Source organism: Linepithema humile, chromosome 2, assembly GCF_040581485.1.
Source record: "Linepithema humile isolate Giens D197 chromosome 2, Lhum_UNIL_v1.0, whole genome shotgun sequence".
In the NCBI taxonomy this organism is placed as follows: domain Eukaryota; kingdom Metazoa; phylum Arthropoda; class Insecta; order Hymenoptera; family Formicidae; genus Linepithema; species Linepithema humile.
In genome coordinates, this window is record NC_090129.1 from 12,609,211 (window position 1) to 12,628,652 (window position 19,442).

Below are 19,442 nucleotides of genomic sequence, written 5' to 3' on the forward strand. Positions count from 1 at the left end.
CTTACAATTTATTCATCGATAAATAGTATGGATTTCGTTAATAGATACAAGCAAGCTATTATTTTGACTTCAAATCAATGTTCCTCTTAGTTTTCCTGCTAAGGAATTTTGAAGAGATAGATCGTTATGCTGTTATTATGTGTCAAATGTGTTCCTTTTAATTGTTACTGAAGTATTATCAGGTACACAGTTTGTGTTGTGAATTTCTAACGTTAACATGTTGCTGCACGAGTTTTTACATATAACATATAATGAACAAACTCTCATTAATTATTTGTGTGAGATGCAATGAGCAAATATCAATTTTGTAAGATAATGGCTTTTTTTCATCTTTTAGCTTTTGTATCACTTATCAAAGAATAAATTTTAAGACCGTTGTTCAAAATATTTTTACAATGCATTTACATTTATTAAGTAATGGACTCCCTCCTTCTGCAACCCCACTTAGAAAAATTCTAATCCAATCTATTTATGTTCGAAAGCATTATTCGGAACCCATCTTTTTTTTCGTGTATTCAATTTATCACGTTTAAATAAATATTTCTGCGAAGGGAACATTCTATTAAATATGGTGTCCAAAATTTATGTCCTACTTTGCAAACTTCTTAGGTTAATAATTTATTAATAAATAACGAGCGACAGCTAAAATCTTTAGAACATTATTCAAAACTGTGACTTTGATGATTGAGCCTGACTGCGTTATTTTAAACATTTACCCATTTATTAAGATATATTTTACCTAATGCGAGCAACATGACAACGGCAGTTATAATTTTAAAACGAGTTGCAAGAGTAGTCTTTGAAACTCTTCGGTGTCTGGAAATAAATTCGCGCTCAAGTTTCTCCCAAATTAATGCCAAGCAAGGCCACTGTCTTGCCAGCTGCAAGAACATGACGGCAGTCACCAGAGTTGTAGCAGAGAAGACAAAGGATGCTAATATTTAGGACAAGCATAATTCAAAAATAGTTCAATGCGGATGCAATGTTATTGTTATTAAAAGTAACTTACTCATGTTGGTGGAATTTATTCCCATGGAATACAACTGCCACACGTTACAAACTGACACAGTAACTATTCCCAGGAAAACAATCGCTGAATATAGAATTTTTGGACTGCGCCATGTAAATCTGCGAGACATTTGAGATTCGTAAAGTGTGCAAAGTTCCAGTTAAAGACTTAGAAAACATTAAAGTTAAAATCGACAAAATTGTATTATTTTACCTTTAAAATAACGACTCACATAAAAAGACAAATAAAATTAAACATACGTAAATCCAGGGTTTTGTAAAACGGAAGATCGTAAAGTTTACTTGAAGTAAACTCAAAGTATCCCCTTCCAGTATTTTATGACAAGAAGAAAGAAAAAACAATAACTGTTTTTAAAAACTAGTATATATCTATGTGTGTTACAATAAATAGAATAAATGAATGACAAAAGAAATAATAAATAGTCAATATTATATCCAATATGCTGTCAACTAATAGTAGTATTCTTTTTTGCCAAAACTTTTTGTAGTAATATTAATCAATATATTTTTTTTTATTTTGCTTCCATCTTATTTCAAACACTGTTTCCACCTACCGAAGATATGAAGCATCTGCTCTATTGACACCGCATACAGGAAGCATGGAGAAGCATTGAGCCAGCATGATGATCGGTCTAATAGACGCATGTAAACTATCAGTAGTAGGGTTGAAGGTCTCCGATGAGGGTATGGTGGACGACACTAAAAATCATCACACCGCGTGATATAATAATCCACAAAAATCAATTATAAATTACAACGATCAATTTAAAACAAATACAAGACCAAACTTACTTTCGGGTACAATCAAGTCGGTTTTCATGGGATCAAACCTGCTGTTCCGCAGGTTACGCAGGTTATTTTTGTTGGGCGATCTAAAAAGGATTACTCTTATATATTTTGGACATATCTGTCGAGCCTAGCGCTGCTTGCTAAATATAAAATCAAATAATCGACATTTAAGGTCAACTGAATACATCTTTAAAAACATGTCAATTTAATAAAAATAAAACACTTATATCATCCAATTTCCTTTGGTGTTGAATTAAGTATTGCTATGCATCACTACAAAATAAATTATAATAATTTTACGATTTAAAATTTTAGAACAAGAAACATTTAATGTATTTATCTTAATCTACACATGTATAAGAGATTTTTGGAGTACAATAGAATTTGGCAAGTAAAGAATATGAATTTTACTTCTTCTATTCCGTTAACTTGTTCTGATATTTATTACACACTACATCAATTGAGCACAAATTTTGGGAGTTTTCTCTTGGTTTAGAAATTTTATATCACTCGCGCTCAAAAACACATCTTGCGCGAGGCACGCTGTGATTGACAGTATCGTGTACCGTGTGCACGGTACACGATCGCATGATGCACAGGAGATAGAAGTCGTTATTTCTGAGCTTTATCGTTTGAAGCGGCAAAGTGGAGAATGTTTTATAAACATCAGGGACTCAATAAACGTCCACTTCGAATAGCCAGTGGAAACGCGGGGCTGAGACTTCAGCCGAGATGATGAGGCGAGAACTCGGATGCGTACACAGCGAGAGAAAAATATGTGCCTCGAAGAAAAAAAATTTGATGTTATCGTGAATGAATGGTAATAGGAAAAGATTAAGTCCATTTCCCGAAAAACATATTTTCAAGAATTTAGGGAATTTAATTTTGGAGATATAAATCGAATAATTAAAATGGTTTTATAAATTACAAAATCTAATAAGTTTTATTTAATTTTTTCTAATATTTTTAACAGTTTTAAAAATCCAAAAAAATTTAAGAATAAATTTTATTTTTATTTTTTTTAAGGAAATAATATAGTTTGTTAATGATTAATTCTCTTTCTCTGCTTTCTAAAAAAATCTATTTTTGAGAAATATTGTATTACATTCATTTCATATAGTAAGTAACTAAATAGTAAATAAACAGCTATATTCCGCTATATTAATTTTCAGATATTTTTTTACAGAATAACGTAGTGAAAATACGCGCAAAACGCTCATTCAGTTGAGATTTAATCGTTTAAATAATTAGTATAATTAAATATAATATAAGGCTCTGGTGATTTTAAATCAAATAGGATCAATAAGAAGCATAAAGAGCCAAAATGCTAGGTTTACGCGCGAAGGTTATAATATATTCTTTAAAAGTATTTACATACGTTTCGGCCTGCCATCAGGCCTTCTTCAATGTAACAATAATTAACAATAAAATACCGATATATTCGCAACAATTACAATAAAAAACGAAGTAGAAGACATAAAAGCAATCCTTTCTCGACCATATTGTGGTTCGTTAATAATATAGGACTGCAATGTAAGGAAATAAAATAAAAGTTAAATAAGGTAAAATTACAAAAATTAAAATAAAAAAATAAAAAAAATGAACATTAAAACATACTTGTGTTAAAACAAGATGGTGAAGCGCTCGCTCGAGTAAACGGGACGAGATGGGAAAGATAAAAGCAGAAGACTTTCCATATTGAGTTGAGATTTCAAACTGATTGTAATAAGTTAGAATTCAGATATAACGAGTTAGTAGTTGTAAAAATGTCGTCAATTTTTTTGTTATGCAACAAAAACTTAAGTCTCTGGTGAATAGTTGAAAAAATAAAATTTAAAGGATAGCAGTTATTTAATAAAATGTTAATAATCGAAGTAAAATTCTTGTAATGGAATTTAGGATGGGAAAGTAAAAAGATCCTGTCTACTAAACTTATGATAGGCCCTCTTCTTGTGTGAAATGGGATGATGGGAATGAAAATTCAAATATCTACCAGTCGACGTAGGTTTTTGGTACCAGTCAAATGTGATTCTATTATCTTCAGAAATTAAAGACACATCAAGAAAGTTAATACGATTGTTAGTGCCAAAATCAACTGTAAATTTTAACCTATTGTGATAAGAATTAAAAATGTCAGTAATTAAATGAATAGAATTTGTAGGAGCAGCTAAAATTATGTCATCAACGTATCTATAATAAAAAGGTAACTTAAAAGGCAACCTATCAATCGTACTAGCTTTTAGATCCTGAAGTACAAGATCGGCAATTAAAGGGGACAAAGGAGAGCCCATAGGAGTACCAAAAGTTTGTTTGTAAATTTTATTATTGAAACTGAAAAATGTGGAACTCAAAATGAAGCGTATCGCCCTAATGAATTCATCGAAAGGGATGGAGGTGTTCATAGAAACCATTGAGTTTATTGACGAAATCAAAACTGTTTTCGATATTCACAAAATTATTTACAACAGTTTACCTCCTTCTGCTAGTCATATCGATGACTAGCAGAAGGAGGTAAACTGTTGTAAATAATTGTGTGAATATCGAAAACAGTTTTGATTTCGTCAATAAACTCAATGGTTTTGAGATAAAAGACGAATTTGTGATTATTTCCTTAGATGTTATATCCATGTTTACTAATATTTCCATAGAACTAGTCATTAAAAGCATTACTAAAAGATGGGAATTAATTTCTACGAACACCTCCATCCCTTTCGATGAATTCATTAGGGCGATACGCTTCATTTTGAGTTCCACATTTTTCAGTTTCAATAATAAAATTTACAAACAAACTTTTGGTACTCCTGTGGGCTCTCCTTTGTCCCCTTTAATTGCCAATCTTGTACTTCAGGATCTAGAAGCTAGTACGATTGATAGGTTGCCTTTTAAGTTACCTTTTTATTATAGATACGTTGGTGACATAATTTTAGCTGCTCCTACAAATTCTATTCATTTAATTACTGACATTTTTAATTCTTATCACAATAGGTTAAAATTTACAGTTGATTTTGGCACTAACAATCGTATTAACTTTCTTGATGTGTCTTTAATTTCTGAAGATAATAGAATCACATTTGACTGGTACCAAAAACCTACGTCGTCTGGTAGATATTTGAATTTTCATTCCCATCATCCCATTTCACACAAGAAGGGGACTATCATAAGTTTAGTAGACAGGATCTTTTTACTTTCCCTCATCCTAAATTCCATTACAAGAATTTTACTTCGATTATTAACATTTTATTAAATAACTGCTATCCTTTAAATTTTATTTTTTCAACTATTCACCAGAGACTTAAGTTTTTGTTGCATAACAAAAAAATTGACGACATTTTTACAACTACTAACTCTAACAAGGACGGTGAAAAAAATGACCCTAAAACTTTTTTAACCATTCCATACATATCTTCTTTATACAAAGATTTTAATTCCATAGCTAGAACTTTTAATTTTTAATTGGCATGTTCTATTACAAACAACTTGAAATGTTTTATTAAAACAGAAAAAGACAAATTAGATAAATTTTCACATTGTCAGGTTGTATACATGATTCCGTGTCGAGATTGCAACATGACTTACGTTGGACAGACTAAAGGCAACTCAACACCAGAATAAAAAAACATAAAAACGACATTAACAAGAAGAACAGTTCTCCTTCTGTCATTTCCAAACATAGAATTGACTCTTCCCATGATTTTGATTGGAACAATGTTAAAATATTGGACGGTGAACCCTCTTACCCCAAAAGACTCATTTCAGAAATGGTATTTATCAAAAGACAAAATGCAGGGCTCAACAATCAAAATGATACGAACCATTTACCTGTTGCCTATCTTCCGATCATTAATTTATTTCCTCCTCTTTAAATTTCTTCCCCCTCCGTTTTCCTCTAATAATTCTCCTTCTCCACTGTCTTCCTTTTTTCCCCTCCTTTTTTCTCCCTTCCTACGGTCAATCGTTATATCTGAATTCTAACTTATTACAATCAGTTTGAAATCTCAACTCAATATGGAAAGTCTTCTGCTTTTATCTTTCCCACCTCGTCCCGTTTACTCGAGCGAGCGCTTCACCATCTTGTTTTAACACAAGTATGTTTTAATGTTTATTTTTTTTATTTTTTAATTTTATTTTTTGTAATTTTACCTTATTTAACTTTCATTTTATTTCCTTACATTGCAGTTCTATATTATTAACGAACCACAATATTGTCGAGAAAGGATTGCTTTTATGTCTTCTACTTCGTTTTTTATTGTAATCGTTGCGAGTATATCGGTATTTTATTGTTAATTATTGTTACATTGAAGAAGGCCTGATGGCAGGCCGAAACGTATGTAAATACTTTTAAAGAATATATTATAACCTTCGCACGTAGACCTAGCATTTTGGCTCTTTATGCTTCTTATTGATCCTTTTTAATTAGTATAATGTCATACTTCACAATCAATCACCTCAAACTTCAGAATAAAAGTCAGATGACGAGTCATTGCAAGAGAACCTCGACACGGAAAGCTTGTGTACGGCATGAGATAGTTTGCATCGCACAGCGTTTGTATCGACTCGCAATTATAGAATAGAATATACATAAGAATATAATACTAATAAACTGTGATAAAATACAAGAAATCTTTAAATTTATTTTTATCAGAAAAAATTACAAAAAATTGAGGCATATATACACGAACATAACAATATTGAAATTTAAAGATAGCATTTATAAAAATTATAACATAATCAATAATGTTTAATGCAACTAAAATGTATAGCGCACAAAAAAAAATAGTCACAGTTAATTCCAGCGCAGGTTTCACGAATTGCGTGATCGTTACCGAGAATGTTCTATCATTAAATTGAAATATTTGCACACAGCCGCCTTTGTTGGAAAAGACGTTTATTTGAAAATCATAATTGATAAATCGATTTTTATTATGCAGAGTGCTCGTTAGTCAGGTTTGTTCAGTCTTGCTGTTTCAAATTGCTATATTTATTTTATTTAAAAAAATTAAATTAAATCCGTTAAATCACCTTTAATTAACAATAAAAGTAGGTGGATTATATATTGTTACGTTCGCGGAAGGAAAAACGTCTCCGATTAACTCCAACACTCGCGGCACACACGAAACTCGCGAAGCGCGAAATAACAAATTAGACACTGATTTATAAAATAGGAAAACTTTAATAAACACTTCAACTCAGAACACACAAACGTTTCTTAATAGAGAGACACAAGATACGTCCGAGTGGCTTGACAGTTTCCCGGAATATAATCTGACAGTCGATGTTTATTAACAACGCGTATCGTCATAAATACATAAATATATCTGCTCTTATTTATACAACAGCCTTTCTTCTATCAGAATGTCAATCAATAATATCAATCGGATATCATCAATTGACGAACACAACACTGACACGGATGCAACAATATTATACATTTGAATATCAAAATATGAAGCATGTCAATTAATGTCAGGGTGATTAAATATCTTCTATTTATTGTAGAATTTATTTCCAAATTGTATTACCATAGTAAATACCATAATAAAATAAGAATTAAACAATATATGTACTTGGATATACTTACAATAATAAAATAATATATTTCAATATATAATTTGTATTACTTACTGAACATTAATAGTGACAGGTTGACAAGTTTTCGTAATGGTCCACTGTGAATAAGGCATTTCGGCGATGTCGATGACACATTCCTTATTCTCATTTATTTCTGTTATGTTACAGTTTTCTTAACAGTAGACGTAGCACGATTTTATTAAAATCTTTCTCTATTCTCTTCTAAAATTCAATCAGCATATATTTTCACAAACAATTTCAATAACCAATTTCGATGAACGACGAACAATTAAATGCATCCATTTAATTATCTGATGTAAACAATTTTGATAAACGAAAAATGATTGAAAAATTAATAAAAATTTCTTCATAAAGAAATAGATTGTAAAGAAAATCATATATCGCAGAAAATAATTGAAAGATCTATCATAAAAATTAATCATAAAGTTTATTTACTATAAAATGTCTTGCAAAATATAAATAAGTTTAAAAAAATTTTTAAATAAAAAAAACTTTAAAATAAAAAAAAATTCTTAAATAAAAAAAATTTAAATAAAAAAAAAACAGAAGTTTGTTCAGCCAAATCAAATTCACAATCTTTAACAAAAATTCTATAGTTTTTAAAAATCAGTCTTTACTTGAACAATTGCTCGTAGATTAAAAATATATACAATAGAAACAAATTGACTTATACTCTCAAGTCAAAATTAAAAATTGGATGCTTATAAATCTTATTTCCATCTAATAAAAATAAGAAATAGATTGTTTTCGCGTATAATTCCAGCTTATAATATTACAAGATACAATCTTAATAACCTTGTTTTAATACACGTGTTTTTTACAAGTTAGCAAATATAATATACAATCGAAGAATATTTTTGTACGTGAAAAGTGGAACAATCAAACGCGGATTACAGAACAATGTCTTTTGCTGCGGTACACGTTGGATCCACACTGACAATCATGGAAAAAGCCCTCTATAACTTATGCGCTTATTGTTTCTATCCCGCGTCTAATCTTTGCTTGCATAGACCGAAGAAATAACAGGCAGCGATGTAGGTTGTAGCTATTCGTATCTGTGTGCGACGATTTGACACACCGGACATGAACGGCATTCATTGTCGCTCGTAACAAAGGGGTACTCAACTCACGCGTTTACGATTTATTTATTTGTTGGTGTTTCTTATCTAAAAATAACACGTGTAGCATGGATTTTTTATTATTTTTAACTCTTATCATATGAAATATTAAAATATTTTTAAAATAAAATTTAAGTTTTGTATGATAAAAAATTTGTAAATTAAATAATCGTTATATTTATTTATTTTAATTATGATGTTTTCTGACAAAATTGAATGTGAATAATCATAAAAGCGTTAAATAGATTTCTAAATGCGCATTTATACGAGAAATAAAATCGACGTTTGTGTGATAATTTTTAGCATTAATTGTACACTGAGAACGCATGGTTTTAATACTCGTAAAATTGTATTTTGAAATTGTAAATTATTAAAAATTGTACCGGTGATGATAACCGCTTTGAATACACAAAAGACATCACCTGCCAATTCTCAAGATTAGACGTACACGGGTTTTTGTGCTGTTTACTCAACGCCTAATGAGCTGTTATATATATCAAAGGAGAGCGTTCATCTATCATACTTTTCACCCTTACTTATCAAAGATTCACCTGTAGTTCGCAAAACTGATAAACACTTGATGTCCACGCAAATGTCGCCCATAATTCCGATACGCGAGATCTTTAAAAATGACCGATATCCAATAAATCTTGACTACAAATGCGAGTTATGATTCGCAGCGTAATTAATTACTGATTTCTTCAAAATAGAAAAAGCTATCAAAAAATCAAGTTTATGTTAATTCTAAAAATTGAAAAATAAAATATAGCTATTGTAACTATAATCATTTAGTTAATCAGAAAATTATTAAGAAATTAAAAGAAACCGAAATATCCTCATTCATACAAAAAAATTGCTTGCATTAAAAAAAAGAAATTTGAAAAATCGAGCTTATTAAGTACCATAACTTCTTTTGACACAAAATAATTTTGCATTAATGTGATTCAGATTCTACATTTTCATGCAATAATAGTTTTTTTTAACTACGAAAACAATATCTGCAATAATAGTAATAATATGCTGTTACATTTAACGAGCGATGTTGAGTCGGGTGATTCTCATCATTAAAATGAATCACCCGGTATGCATGCATGTGACAGTACTGTTTCATCTTTGTTTCCATCTCTCGTAGGCATTTTCCCTCTTCGGGGCGATACTCGTGGACTGTCTTTTTGTCTTTCTGACAAGCTGTGCAAACAGAAATTTTTCATTGTTGCGCTGTACTTATCACCTTCTGTTCGGTGCGTGGCACAAGTATACGCGCATACTTTCTGCGTGCAAATGCATGCTGCGTGCTCTCGCAAACCATGACCTACTTTAAAATTCTCTCTTTGTATTATGCAAGCAAAAACCAATAGATTCACGTTTACAGTTACAATGTCGTTACGTTTAACAGTTGTTTAAGAAGACAACTCATAATAATGTCAACTATATTGAAATGATATATTGCTTATTCATGTTACTATGTTTTATTGGTGGTTAAAGATCCATAATAAAAAAAGTCATGAAACGTCTAAAATGTGTGTTTTGTATCGAAATTATCAAAAGTTCGAGATTGCATTTTTGTATCTTTACCGAATATCCGATTAATCACTGATTGTAAAACATATCAATGACTACACGTCACCCTTAATCGGGTTTAATAACATCCGTAGTTATGAAACTGGCCACCCTGATGGAAATATTTTGCTGAAAGTACTATGAAATCAATAAAAAGTAAAATAAAAGTTTTTGAAAAATTACTGAATATATTTCAAAATAAATCATATTTTTCCGTATGAAAATTTAATGTAATACTGTGAAATATAAGGAAAGTTAAAATATACTGCTGAAAAGTAATAAGAGTTTTGAAATATTAGACATGAAATTTACTGAATTAAACTAAAAACTGTGTTACTTTTTAATGAAAAATTGCTGAAGTATTTATGAAATTAATTTGTGAAATTATTGAAAAATTTTGCAATATTCTGCTGATTTTCATGAAAAATTGACAAAAAATATTGATTTATAATAAATTTTTTATGAATTACTTTGAAAATTACTTATTTCTTTAATTTACTGATGCTTATCGAAATTTTGCTTTGTACAATTTGCTAGATATTGGAAGTAGGAAAAATTATTAAACTATCATTGAAAATTACTGCTATATCAAAAATCTGATTCTTTCACTATATTTGTAAATAAATTCATAAAATTGTTTAGTTGCACCTAATATAAAGTATAAATACACGAAATATTGTAATTTTTTAATTACAAAGAAAGTTTTTATTTCATCTTAAAAGTAATTTTTTTTATAAAGTCACGTTATCAAGTTTGTAATGAAGAAGAAATAATAAATAAATATACATAAAAAAATATACTTATAAAATTTAGATTTTAAAATTTATTATTTTAAATTATTATCAAAAAGATATACTTATCTTAATCCTGCGATTGCTCTAATGCCATCTTACTATATTTCTTAATTGTTATTACATGGAGCCTTTCTATTATATGTGTTTAAATCACGCGGGCGGTATGACGCGTATATGTCCTACAGAACTGTTGATTTCCTAATCTATGAGAGATAAATATTAGAAGTGTGGGGTCTGAGTAGTTCAGTGGTCAGAACATTCGCCCGGCAAGCGGAAAACCCGGGTTCAATTCCCGGCTTAGCCACTCGCGCCCTGATATTTTTCTCTCTTTCTTTCTTTCCAACAAATCCTATATGTACATTAAGTTTCTCGATATATGAGAACAACGTATATAAATTTTCGTACACTTTAAGTATCTCGATCTGAGATCGGTGTACAATCTAACTGTCTCATGTAGACTAATTTATTAATTTCTTTAAGAAAAATTAAAAATTTAGCACTAACATCCTGCGATTGCTCTAATGCCATCTTACTATATTTCTTGATAGATTACTTATGTATACATTCCTAGTCAATACAGAGCATTAGTTACATTATATCTATGTTATAACTTTGTACTCAATGTGTCATATAACACATGGTGTTATATTGCATTTACATTGTTGAGTACGAAATTATAACATAGATGTAATGTAACTAATGCTCGGTATTGACTAGGAATGTATACATAAGTATATCTTTTTATGTATATTTATTTATTTTATGTGTTATATAACACATGATGTTATACAATATAACACATGGTGTTATATTGCATTTACATTATTGAGTACGAAATTATAACATAGATGTAATGTAACAGATGCTTGGTGTTGACTGAGTTACTACAGTGTATTTTTTTACTCTCTTATTGTATGCATTTTAATGAACTACAATGAACAGTGCTGAATAACTTTTTTCTAAACTGAATACATAATTAAATTTCATAAAAAATACTTCAATATAAACAAAAAAAAAAAGATTTTTCACTGAATTTTTACTGAAATATTGATGAAATGATAATGAAATAAGGTCAATTGAAAGAGATTTTCAAATATATTTCAGCAAAATTTCGTTATATTTTCAAAAATATATTTCCATAAGGGCAATCACAGTCATTCTATTTTTCAGAGGAATAGCTGTGATTGGCCAGTTTCATAACTACGGATGTTACTAAACCCGATTAAGATTAACGTGTAAACGTAGTTAATTTATATCGTGAACAGTTGTCATTGCGAAGATTTTAATAGTAAAATGTACATATTTTATATTTCATTGTAATTAAAAATTTTTTTAATGTGTACCGCGCGCTTGTGTGTGTTCAGTCTTCTCTTAAAAAAGGCATTTTACCGATATATTTTGATAGTATCGAGGTGCATTGTTGCCATTTTTCGCGATGCCAATTGATTTCTTCATTGCACTTAGTTCATCAACGACTGTCAAGTTGCACACTTTGACAGTTCATATTTTAAGAAGGTTAATTAAACGAATTTAAAAAAATAAATCACGCGCGTGTAGCGCGCGCTTGTGTGTTAGTATTAGATAAAAAGGCGAATAGAATTGTTTACTTTTTATTACGCTCTCTTACCATTTTTGGTAATTATGCAGAATACCCGCTTCACCTCCGATTTTAATAAATGAGCACTCAATCGACGCGTTTTCACTTAAAACGAAAGAATCTGGCAGAAAAAAGCCGCGGTCTGCCTCGCGAAGCGAGTTATCGCACGTTAAAGTTGGAGAGTTTAGAGGTTAAGATACTTGTCATATCCACACGATGCAGCGCTATGTGAACATACTTTGGTTACATACGCAGTGGACACAATATTTCGCGAAATTTGAAACAAATGGAACATGTCAATACATATGTTATACTTGTGGTTATACATATGGACTTTGCTTTGCGTAGACACAAGGTATTCCGCTCCCCTCCCCCCCCCCCCGGAGGGGGGGCGGACCCCCCGTGTAAAATAAAAATAACAAAACTTTCGTGCGTATTCCAGAGCGGCATAGATTGCTTAATCTATCAAACTAGCTTTAGCATTATATATTTTTGTGCAATCCAAACTAGCTTTAGCATAGCTAGTACGAATCAAAGTTGTATTGTGTTCTCACAACTAAAAGCAGCATACATTTTTTCACAATCAATCTTTTTCGCGCATGTACAGATCCTTAAGAGTTACTGCTACAAATGCACAAAGATCATAAGAATAAAATACTCGGCGACATTTTGCGTCGATCAAACTCCATTACTTTTTAACAATAATCGGAGCGGTATCATAGACCGTTTATCAGCCTGTGTAGCCGCAATTGCGAGAGCGCGATCTCGCGTTATCATGTAGAATCGTTGAGATACTCATTGTCAGACGCATTTACAAGAAAATAGTCATCGTCAACGCGCAGCTATTACTGGAATAAATCAGGTCTATTTCAATTCGAGTTTATCTACAAACCTGTCTACATCAATGACCGTTATCTCAAAAGCGTAATTATCGTTATTAACTTTGAAAAACAAGTATGTACAAAACACATATTCATCGACGTTCTTGAATATTGCAAAAGAATATTATACAAAGAAACAGCGCGTGATTAAGTTTTAAACTAAACTTTGAACAGTCCAATAGCGCAACATAAATTTCCGATTAAAGATTATTATCAATCGTTGCTTATCACATAAATTTCCATTACTCTTAGAATATTCATCGTAAGTTTTAATATTATTCGATAATATAGCCAAAATAAGAGAAGTAATGTTAAGAGAAATGTATGATAATAAGAAGATAAATTTAAATTATTTTAATTATTTAATTTTATCGTATTTTAGCGAAACAAACGTTTCGCTCGTTTACAAAAATGTGTGAAAATAAATGCTTCAGCATTACCAAGAAAGTGATACATTCGAGTTCAAAAATATGTTATTTCACACGAAGAACATAGTCTATATTCTTACCAGACTTATAGCTAAATCTCTATAATCCTAACCTTATTTATTTAATAAGAAAAACGCATTTGAAACATAAACAAATGCAAGATAAGAATACGAGTCTATACAAGGTGTCCCATTTAACTTGAGACAACTAAATATTTCGAAAAATAAGCATTGTACGAAAAAATATCCCAAATAAACTTTTAATATTATCAAGGGGGACGTCTGCCTGTGTAAAAATTAACCCGCCCCACCGCCCCTTGGGGGTGGGGCAGGTGGCAACTTTGAAATTTTAAATGGGAACCCCCATTTTTTATTACAGATTCGGATTCCTTGGAAAAAAATACGTAAGTTTTGTCCGAGACATTTTTTCGAATCGTGGTAGATGGCGCTGTAATCAGTAAAAATTAGTTTTTGCCATTTTCTCTCACCATCGGGGTGCTATATTTCGATGAGTCCCCTCGCCTCTCACTATTCAATTACAATAAATGCTCGAAATGATGACCTTCTATTTCGATGCATTTATTAACTCGAGCTTGGAATGCTTGTACACATGTAGAAAGTGTATCTTGTTTTTTTCTGGACGCGTTCTTTATTTCAGCAAATAAATAATGGATTATTTATCTTTAGAGGAGAAAATTGAAATAATTTTGAAATAATTTTGAAAGTTGAAATAATTTTATGTTACCTTAAAGAAAAAGTGTATACAGAAGTACCAAATACTCGAGAAAACATGGTGGAACGTATTAGATATGCTTGCGTACAAATAACGCCAGATACACTTTCTACATGTGTACAAGCATTCCAAGCTCGAGTTAATAAATGCATCGAAATGGAAGGTCATCATTTCGAGCATTTATACGGTGCTTTCCATCTACAGCAGAAATAGTGACACAGTGTTACACAGTGTCGTATAGTGTCATGGTGCTTGTTGGAACGCAATCGATGCAGCTGAGACGCCATATTAACTAGGCCTGCAAGGTTATGAACGACAATATTTAAGTGTATTACAAATTTTAAGTGTATGTAAATATTCAATTCAATATTTCATATTCATTACAGATGTGGAAACGAAAGGTCGTATTTTGTTTAACAGAAACGTTATCGATACATAACAATGACTCCAGTTCTACTAGTGACAGTTCTTATTATGATGTGGACAGCACTACGACAAACGACAGTTTTTTATATAGCGAAAATGATAGCAATGCATTGTACTTTCCATTAATGCAATATTTATCATGTGGACATAAACGGCATTACGTGGAAAATTATCTACAGCTTGTGGAATCTTGGACAGAGTATGAATTTAAAGAGCACTTGCGACTATCGCGACAAACAGCACTTCAACTTATAGGTAATTAGTTGTATATAAATAATAGCAATGAATTATCTGTAACTACATTTAATGTTGCAATGTCGACAAAGATCACTTTTCATTTGCGTGCATTTAAACTGGATGGACTCACTCATTCAACTATATCCTTGACAATAAAAAAATATATTTCTTTGATATAATATACTTATATGAAGCTTGTAAATATAATACATATATACATATTATTGTTACAGATGAATATGAAACATCTGAATTTATGCCAAATCATTTGTATGGGATCAGACCGATCTCAGGACGGCTGAGCATATATATATTGTTATGGTTTATGGCTAATACGGAGCCGCTGAGAACAATATCGGATCGCTTCAACGTTTCTATTTCGTCTGTTTTCCGAATTATACGTCGCTTAATTGCTTGGTTATTAACTAAAACAGATGAAATTATTACATGACCGCAACATGAAAAGGTTTTAGCAGTGTGCGAAGGGTTTTTTTCAAAAAGAAGGATTCCACAAGTGTTAGGAGCAATTGATTGTACACACATTCGCATTGAAAAGCCTTCGACAAGTGAACAATTATATTGTAATCGCAAAAAATTTTTCTCTATTCATCTACAAGCGATTGTTGATTCGAATATGCGATTTACAAACGTCTACATTGGTGAACCAGGTTCATTGCATGATGCTCGAATATTGAGGAGATCACTTATATACGAAAGAGCAAACGAAGAGAAAGAAACGGTTTTTCCTAATGATACTTTTTTACTTGGCGATTCTGCATATCCGTCACTACCGTGGCTTGTTCCACCATTTCGCGATAATGGCCATTTAACGCCACAACAAATCGAATTCAATTTTATACATTCATCTACCCGAATGGTAGTCGAAAGAACATTCGGCTTCTTAAAAGGACGGTTTCGTCGGATCAAATTTTTTACAGAATATAGAAATATGCAATTTATTACAGATACCGTAACAGCGGCATGTATTCTACATAATTATTGTATTAGTGTAAATGACGATTTTGAAGTAAATGAAGAAAAAAGAAATGAAGACAATGATGACATACCTCCCAATGATTTTAATAATGAAAATATCGCAGGTGAAGATCGTAGGATGAAATTGTTCAGACAATTATTTTCTGAGTAAAATAATGCGTATCTTTATATATTATATCTTTATATATTTATTGTATACTGCGTATATTTAATAATGAAGTAAAATATATATTTAATAACGAAGTAAAGTAAAATAAAATGCGTATCTTTATATATGCGTATATTTAATAACGAAGTCTGTTAGGACGAAAAATAACAATTCGAATTGTATACAAATTTAAATATAGTAAATAATGAACATATTTCATGCTTTATTATATTTCTTTTATTGAATAACCAACATTTTAGACAACATTCTTTCGTAACAAAATAAACCTTATTTGATCACAGCACAAATAAATAATAATAGAAAATTAAAGATTATAATGTATGAAATATAAAGATAACATATTCATTAAATACATTTTGAACTTTGTACTGTACTTTAATAAAATAAAACATAAGAAAAATTAAACAACTAAAAATGTGAAATAAAAATAAGTATAAAATTAGTTATTATCGGAATCACTAAATTGTGCAACATTTTCTTTATCATATAAAAATTTCCTCAATAATTTACATTTTTTTCTTTCAATTGCAATAATTTCCTCATGCCGCTGTTCTTTGCATTTTAATTTTTTCGCAGTTATTATTTTTCTATCATCTAATTCTTTTTCATGCATTTGAAGTTGTCGTTTTTGTAGATTTATCGCTTCCGTTTTTTTTTCTAATAATTTAGACAACTTAGCGTCACGTTCTTCACGACGTTTCTCTTCGCCCTGAAGATATTCCAGCCAATGCTTTCCTAATTCATTTTTTATTTTTGCATTATTGGATCCACTTCCATGTAACGGACGCGCTTTCTTTTCAATTAGATTTTTCTTTTTTGTCGAATTTATATGTGTGCATGAATTATTTGTTGAAAGACTAGATGAACAGGTACTGCTATGTGAGCTTACAGCTTCAAGTTCAGTTTCTTTTGAACTATTCGAACATTGAACTTTCGGAGATGTATTAATTATATATTTTGTTGGAAGGTTAGATGAGCGAGTATGAAATATATTTGCTTCCTCATCCTTGCCAAGAATCTCTTGCATTTGGTCGAAATATTCGAATGACATAGGACTGCGCCCCGATTTTCGATTATTATCTATGCATTCTTTATATTTTTTAGTTAATGCATTTATCTTCCAACGAATTTGATCAGTCGACATCTATCGAAAATAAACATATTATATAATAATGTATTATGTATTGTTTTTATTATTAATTACAGACTACATTTACACGAGCCGATTTACACTGAAGTTATAACGTCGATGTTGTAAAACTAGCCAATCACAGCTATTCGTCTTAAGAATATATGGACTTCTGCGTAAATCGGGTCGTATAAACGTAGTCACAGATGAAATATAAATCACACACGTATTACCTCAATACCAAAATCTTTTAAGCCATCTGCTATGCTGGCCCATATTTTGGTTTTTTTCTTTGGATTGTCCAACATGTGGAGATTTGCTTCGTACAAGCTAAGAACAGCCAATATTGAATGTTTGTTCCAAACTGCATCTGTACGATAAATATATATATATATATTATATGAAAATAAATATAAAAAATAATTCATTCATGTACTAGAAATAAAAATATAGTTACATACTTGATTTTTTTATATTATTTTGTCCTGTCGCTGACATCTCGTTGTTATTTGCAATATCATTGTACCACTCAGTGTCATCAGCACTTACTACTTTAAAGAGCATTTGATTTCCATCCATAAATACTTCTTCTCCAATAAAACACTTGTGCTTTGGAACCATGTCCAACGAATTAATGTTTTCTGAACAATGTTTGCAAGTAAGCCACTCTGTAATGAGATCAATAACAAAAATGCATTTATTTTACGTTTTTAAATATATCAAAAATATTATACGCTTCAAAGCAACTAGATATGATATTCTATAAATATAATATTCTAAATATATTTGTTAATACCAATTGTTCTTTCCATGTTGCTGGAATCTACTGCTAGTGAATGGTAGTTGGCGTGACTGGTACTCGGAAGTTCTTCGGATGGAATTTTTACTCTCGTACTGGAATTTATCAAAATAAGTAAGTAAGGATTAATTAACGTAAAGAGAAAATTAAGATATCAATACGCACTAATCTACATCGTCTATTGATTTCCATAGAAATGTAATACCCTAACAGCACATGTAGATTCTGAGAATATTCGGAGAACATCGCAAAAGTATATTGCGTACGTTCTCAGAATATTTGATATACGTACTATGACTTACTGAGTATGTACTAAGCATGTTCTAATGTCCGTCTATTTTACTTCGTAGTATATACTGACAAGATCTTATGGTATATACCAAGAATATCTATAGTACGTCAACAGTATATTTTCAGCATGTTACTTGTATATCATGCATATATATTGATTAGGTTAGGTTTATTAAATTAGGATTAGGTTCATTTAATTTGTACTCTATATTTTATAAATCGATATTTATTAAGATTTGTATTATATATATATACATATAGTTTCTAATGTATTTATATATATATATATATAAATTAAGATCAATAATAAGTATATATATATATATATATATATATATATATAATATATAATGTAAATATACATAAGACAACTGTGTGTGTGTGTGTATATATATATATCAATGAGATACATATAAATGAGAAATATACAAACATTTGACAAATCTAGAAGTATACAGTTTTTATAATCTTATATCTACTATCACATTAATAAACATTTGGAACATCAGAACATTAAACATAAACATTTGAAATGTTTAGAACGTTAAACATAAAATATATAGAAGTATATATACAGGTATAAACTGAGCAATCCTGTATATATAAGCAGAGTGTTTGATGATTCCTAAAAGACCTCTCGTGTGCAGGTAGACAGTTAAAATAATTATGAAGAAATTAATAAAGAAAGATCGACCAATTCACGCGAGTATAAATGTGCGACGAAAATAAGAGGCAGTACGCCAATCTTTTTATTACGAAACTGCGCGAGGATGCAACAAGAATGCTGCGACCCGACGTTCTTTGCGTCGCATTTCATATAGCTTTCGCGAAAAATTTGCGCGGTCAACGTATAAATAACGTAAGAAAACAAACAAAAA

At 30.4% G+C, this 19,442-nt stretch overlaps 2 protein-coding genes and 1 pseudogene across 2 annotated transcripts in view; 1 reads left to right on the plus strand and 2 right to left on the minus strand.

The window, feature by feature from the left end:
- Positions 1-7,946, minus strand: part of LOC105679025 (gustatory receptor for sugar taste 64f-like) — a 31,187-nt gene extending 23,241 nt beyond the window's left edge. Inside the window, exons 1-5 of the mRNA XM_067348807.1 lie at positions 7,441-7,946; positions 1,822-1,901; positions 1,584-1,728; positions 1,010-1,128; positions 740-934 (exon numbers count right to left, since the gene is read on the minus strand). Of these exons, the coding sequence (XP_067204908.1) occupies positions 740-934; positions 1,010-1,128; positions 1,584-1,728; positions 1,822-1,901; positions 7,441-7,499 (598 nt within the window). The 5' untranslated portion in view covers positions 7,500-7,946. The remainder of the gene's footprint in view (positions 1-739; positions 935-1,009; positions 1,129-1,583; positions 1,729-1,821; positions 1,902-7,440) is intronic.
- Positions 7,947-14,685: 6,739 nt separating this feature from the next.
- Positions 14,686-16,538, plus strand: LOC136998234 (putative nuclease HARBI1; annotated as a pseudogene).
- LOC136998235 (uncharacterized) lies at positions 16,539-18,474 on the minus strand. Its single transcript, XM_067350735.1, has 5 exons — positions 18,439-18,474; positions 18,271-18,368; positions 17,936-18,142; positions 17,708-17,844; positions 16,539-17,489 (listed from the first exon to the last, which is right to left on the minus strand). The coding sequence occupies exons 2-5, from the start codon at positions 18,284-18,286 to the stop codon at positions 16,785-16,787; spliced, it is 1,065 nt and encodes a 354-aa protein (XP_067206836.1). The 5' UTR covers positions 18,287-18,368; positions 18,439-18,474; the 3' UTR covers positions 16,539-16,784.
- Between the last annotated feature and the right edge of the window lie 968 nt (positions 18,475-19,442).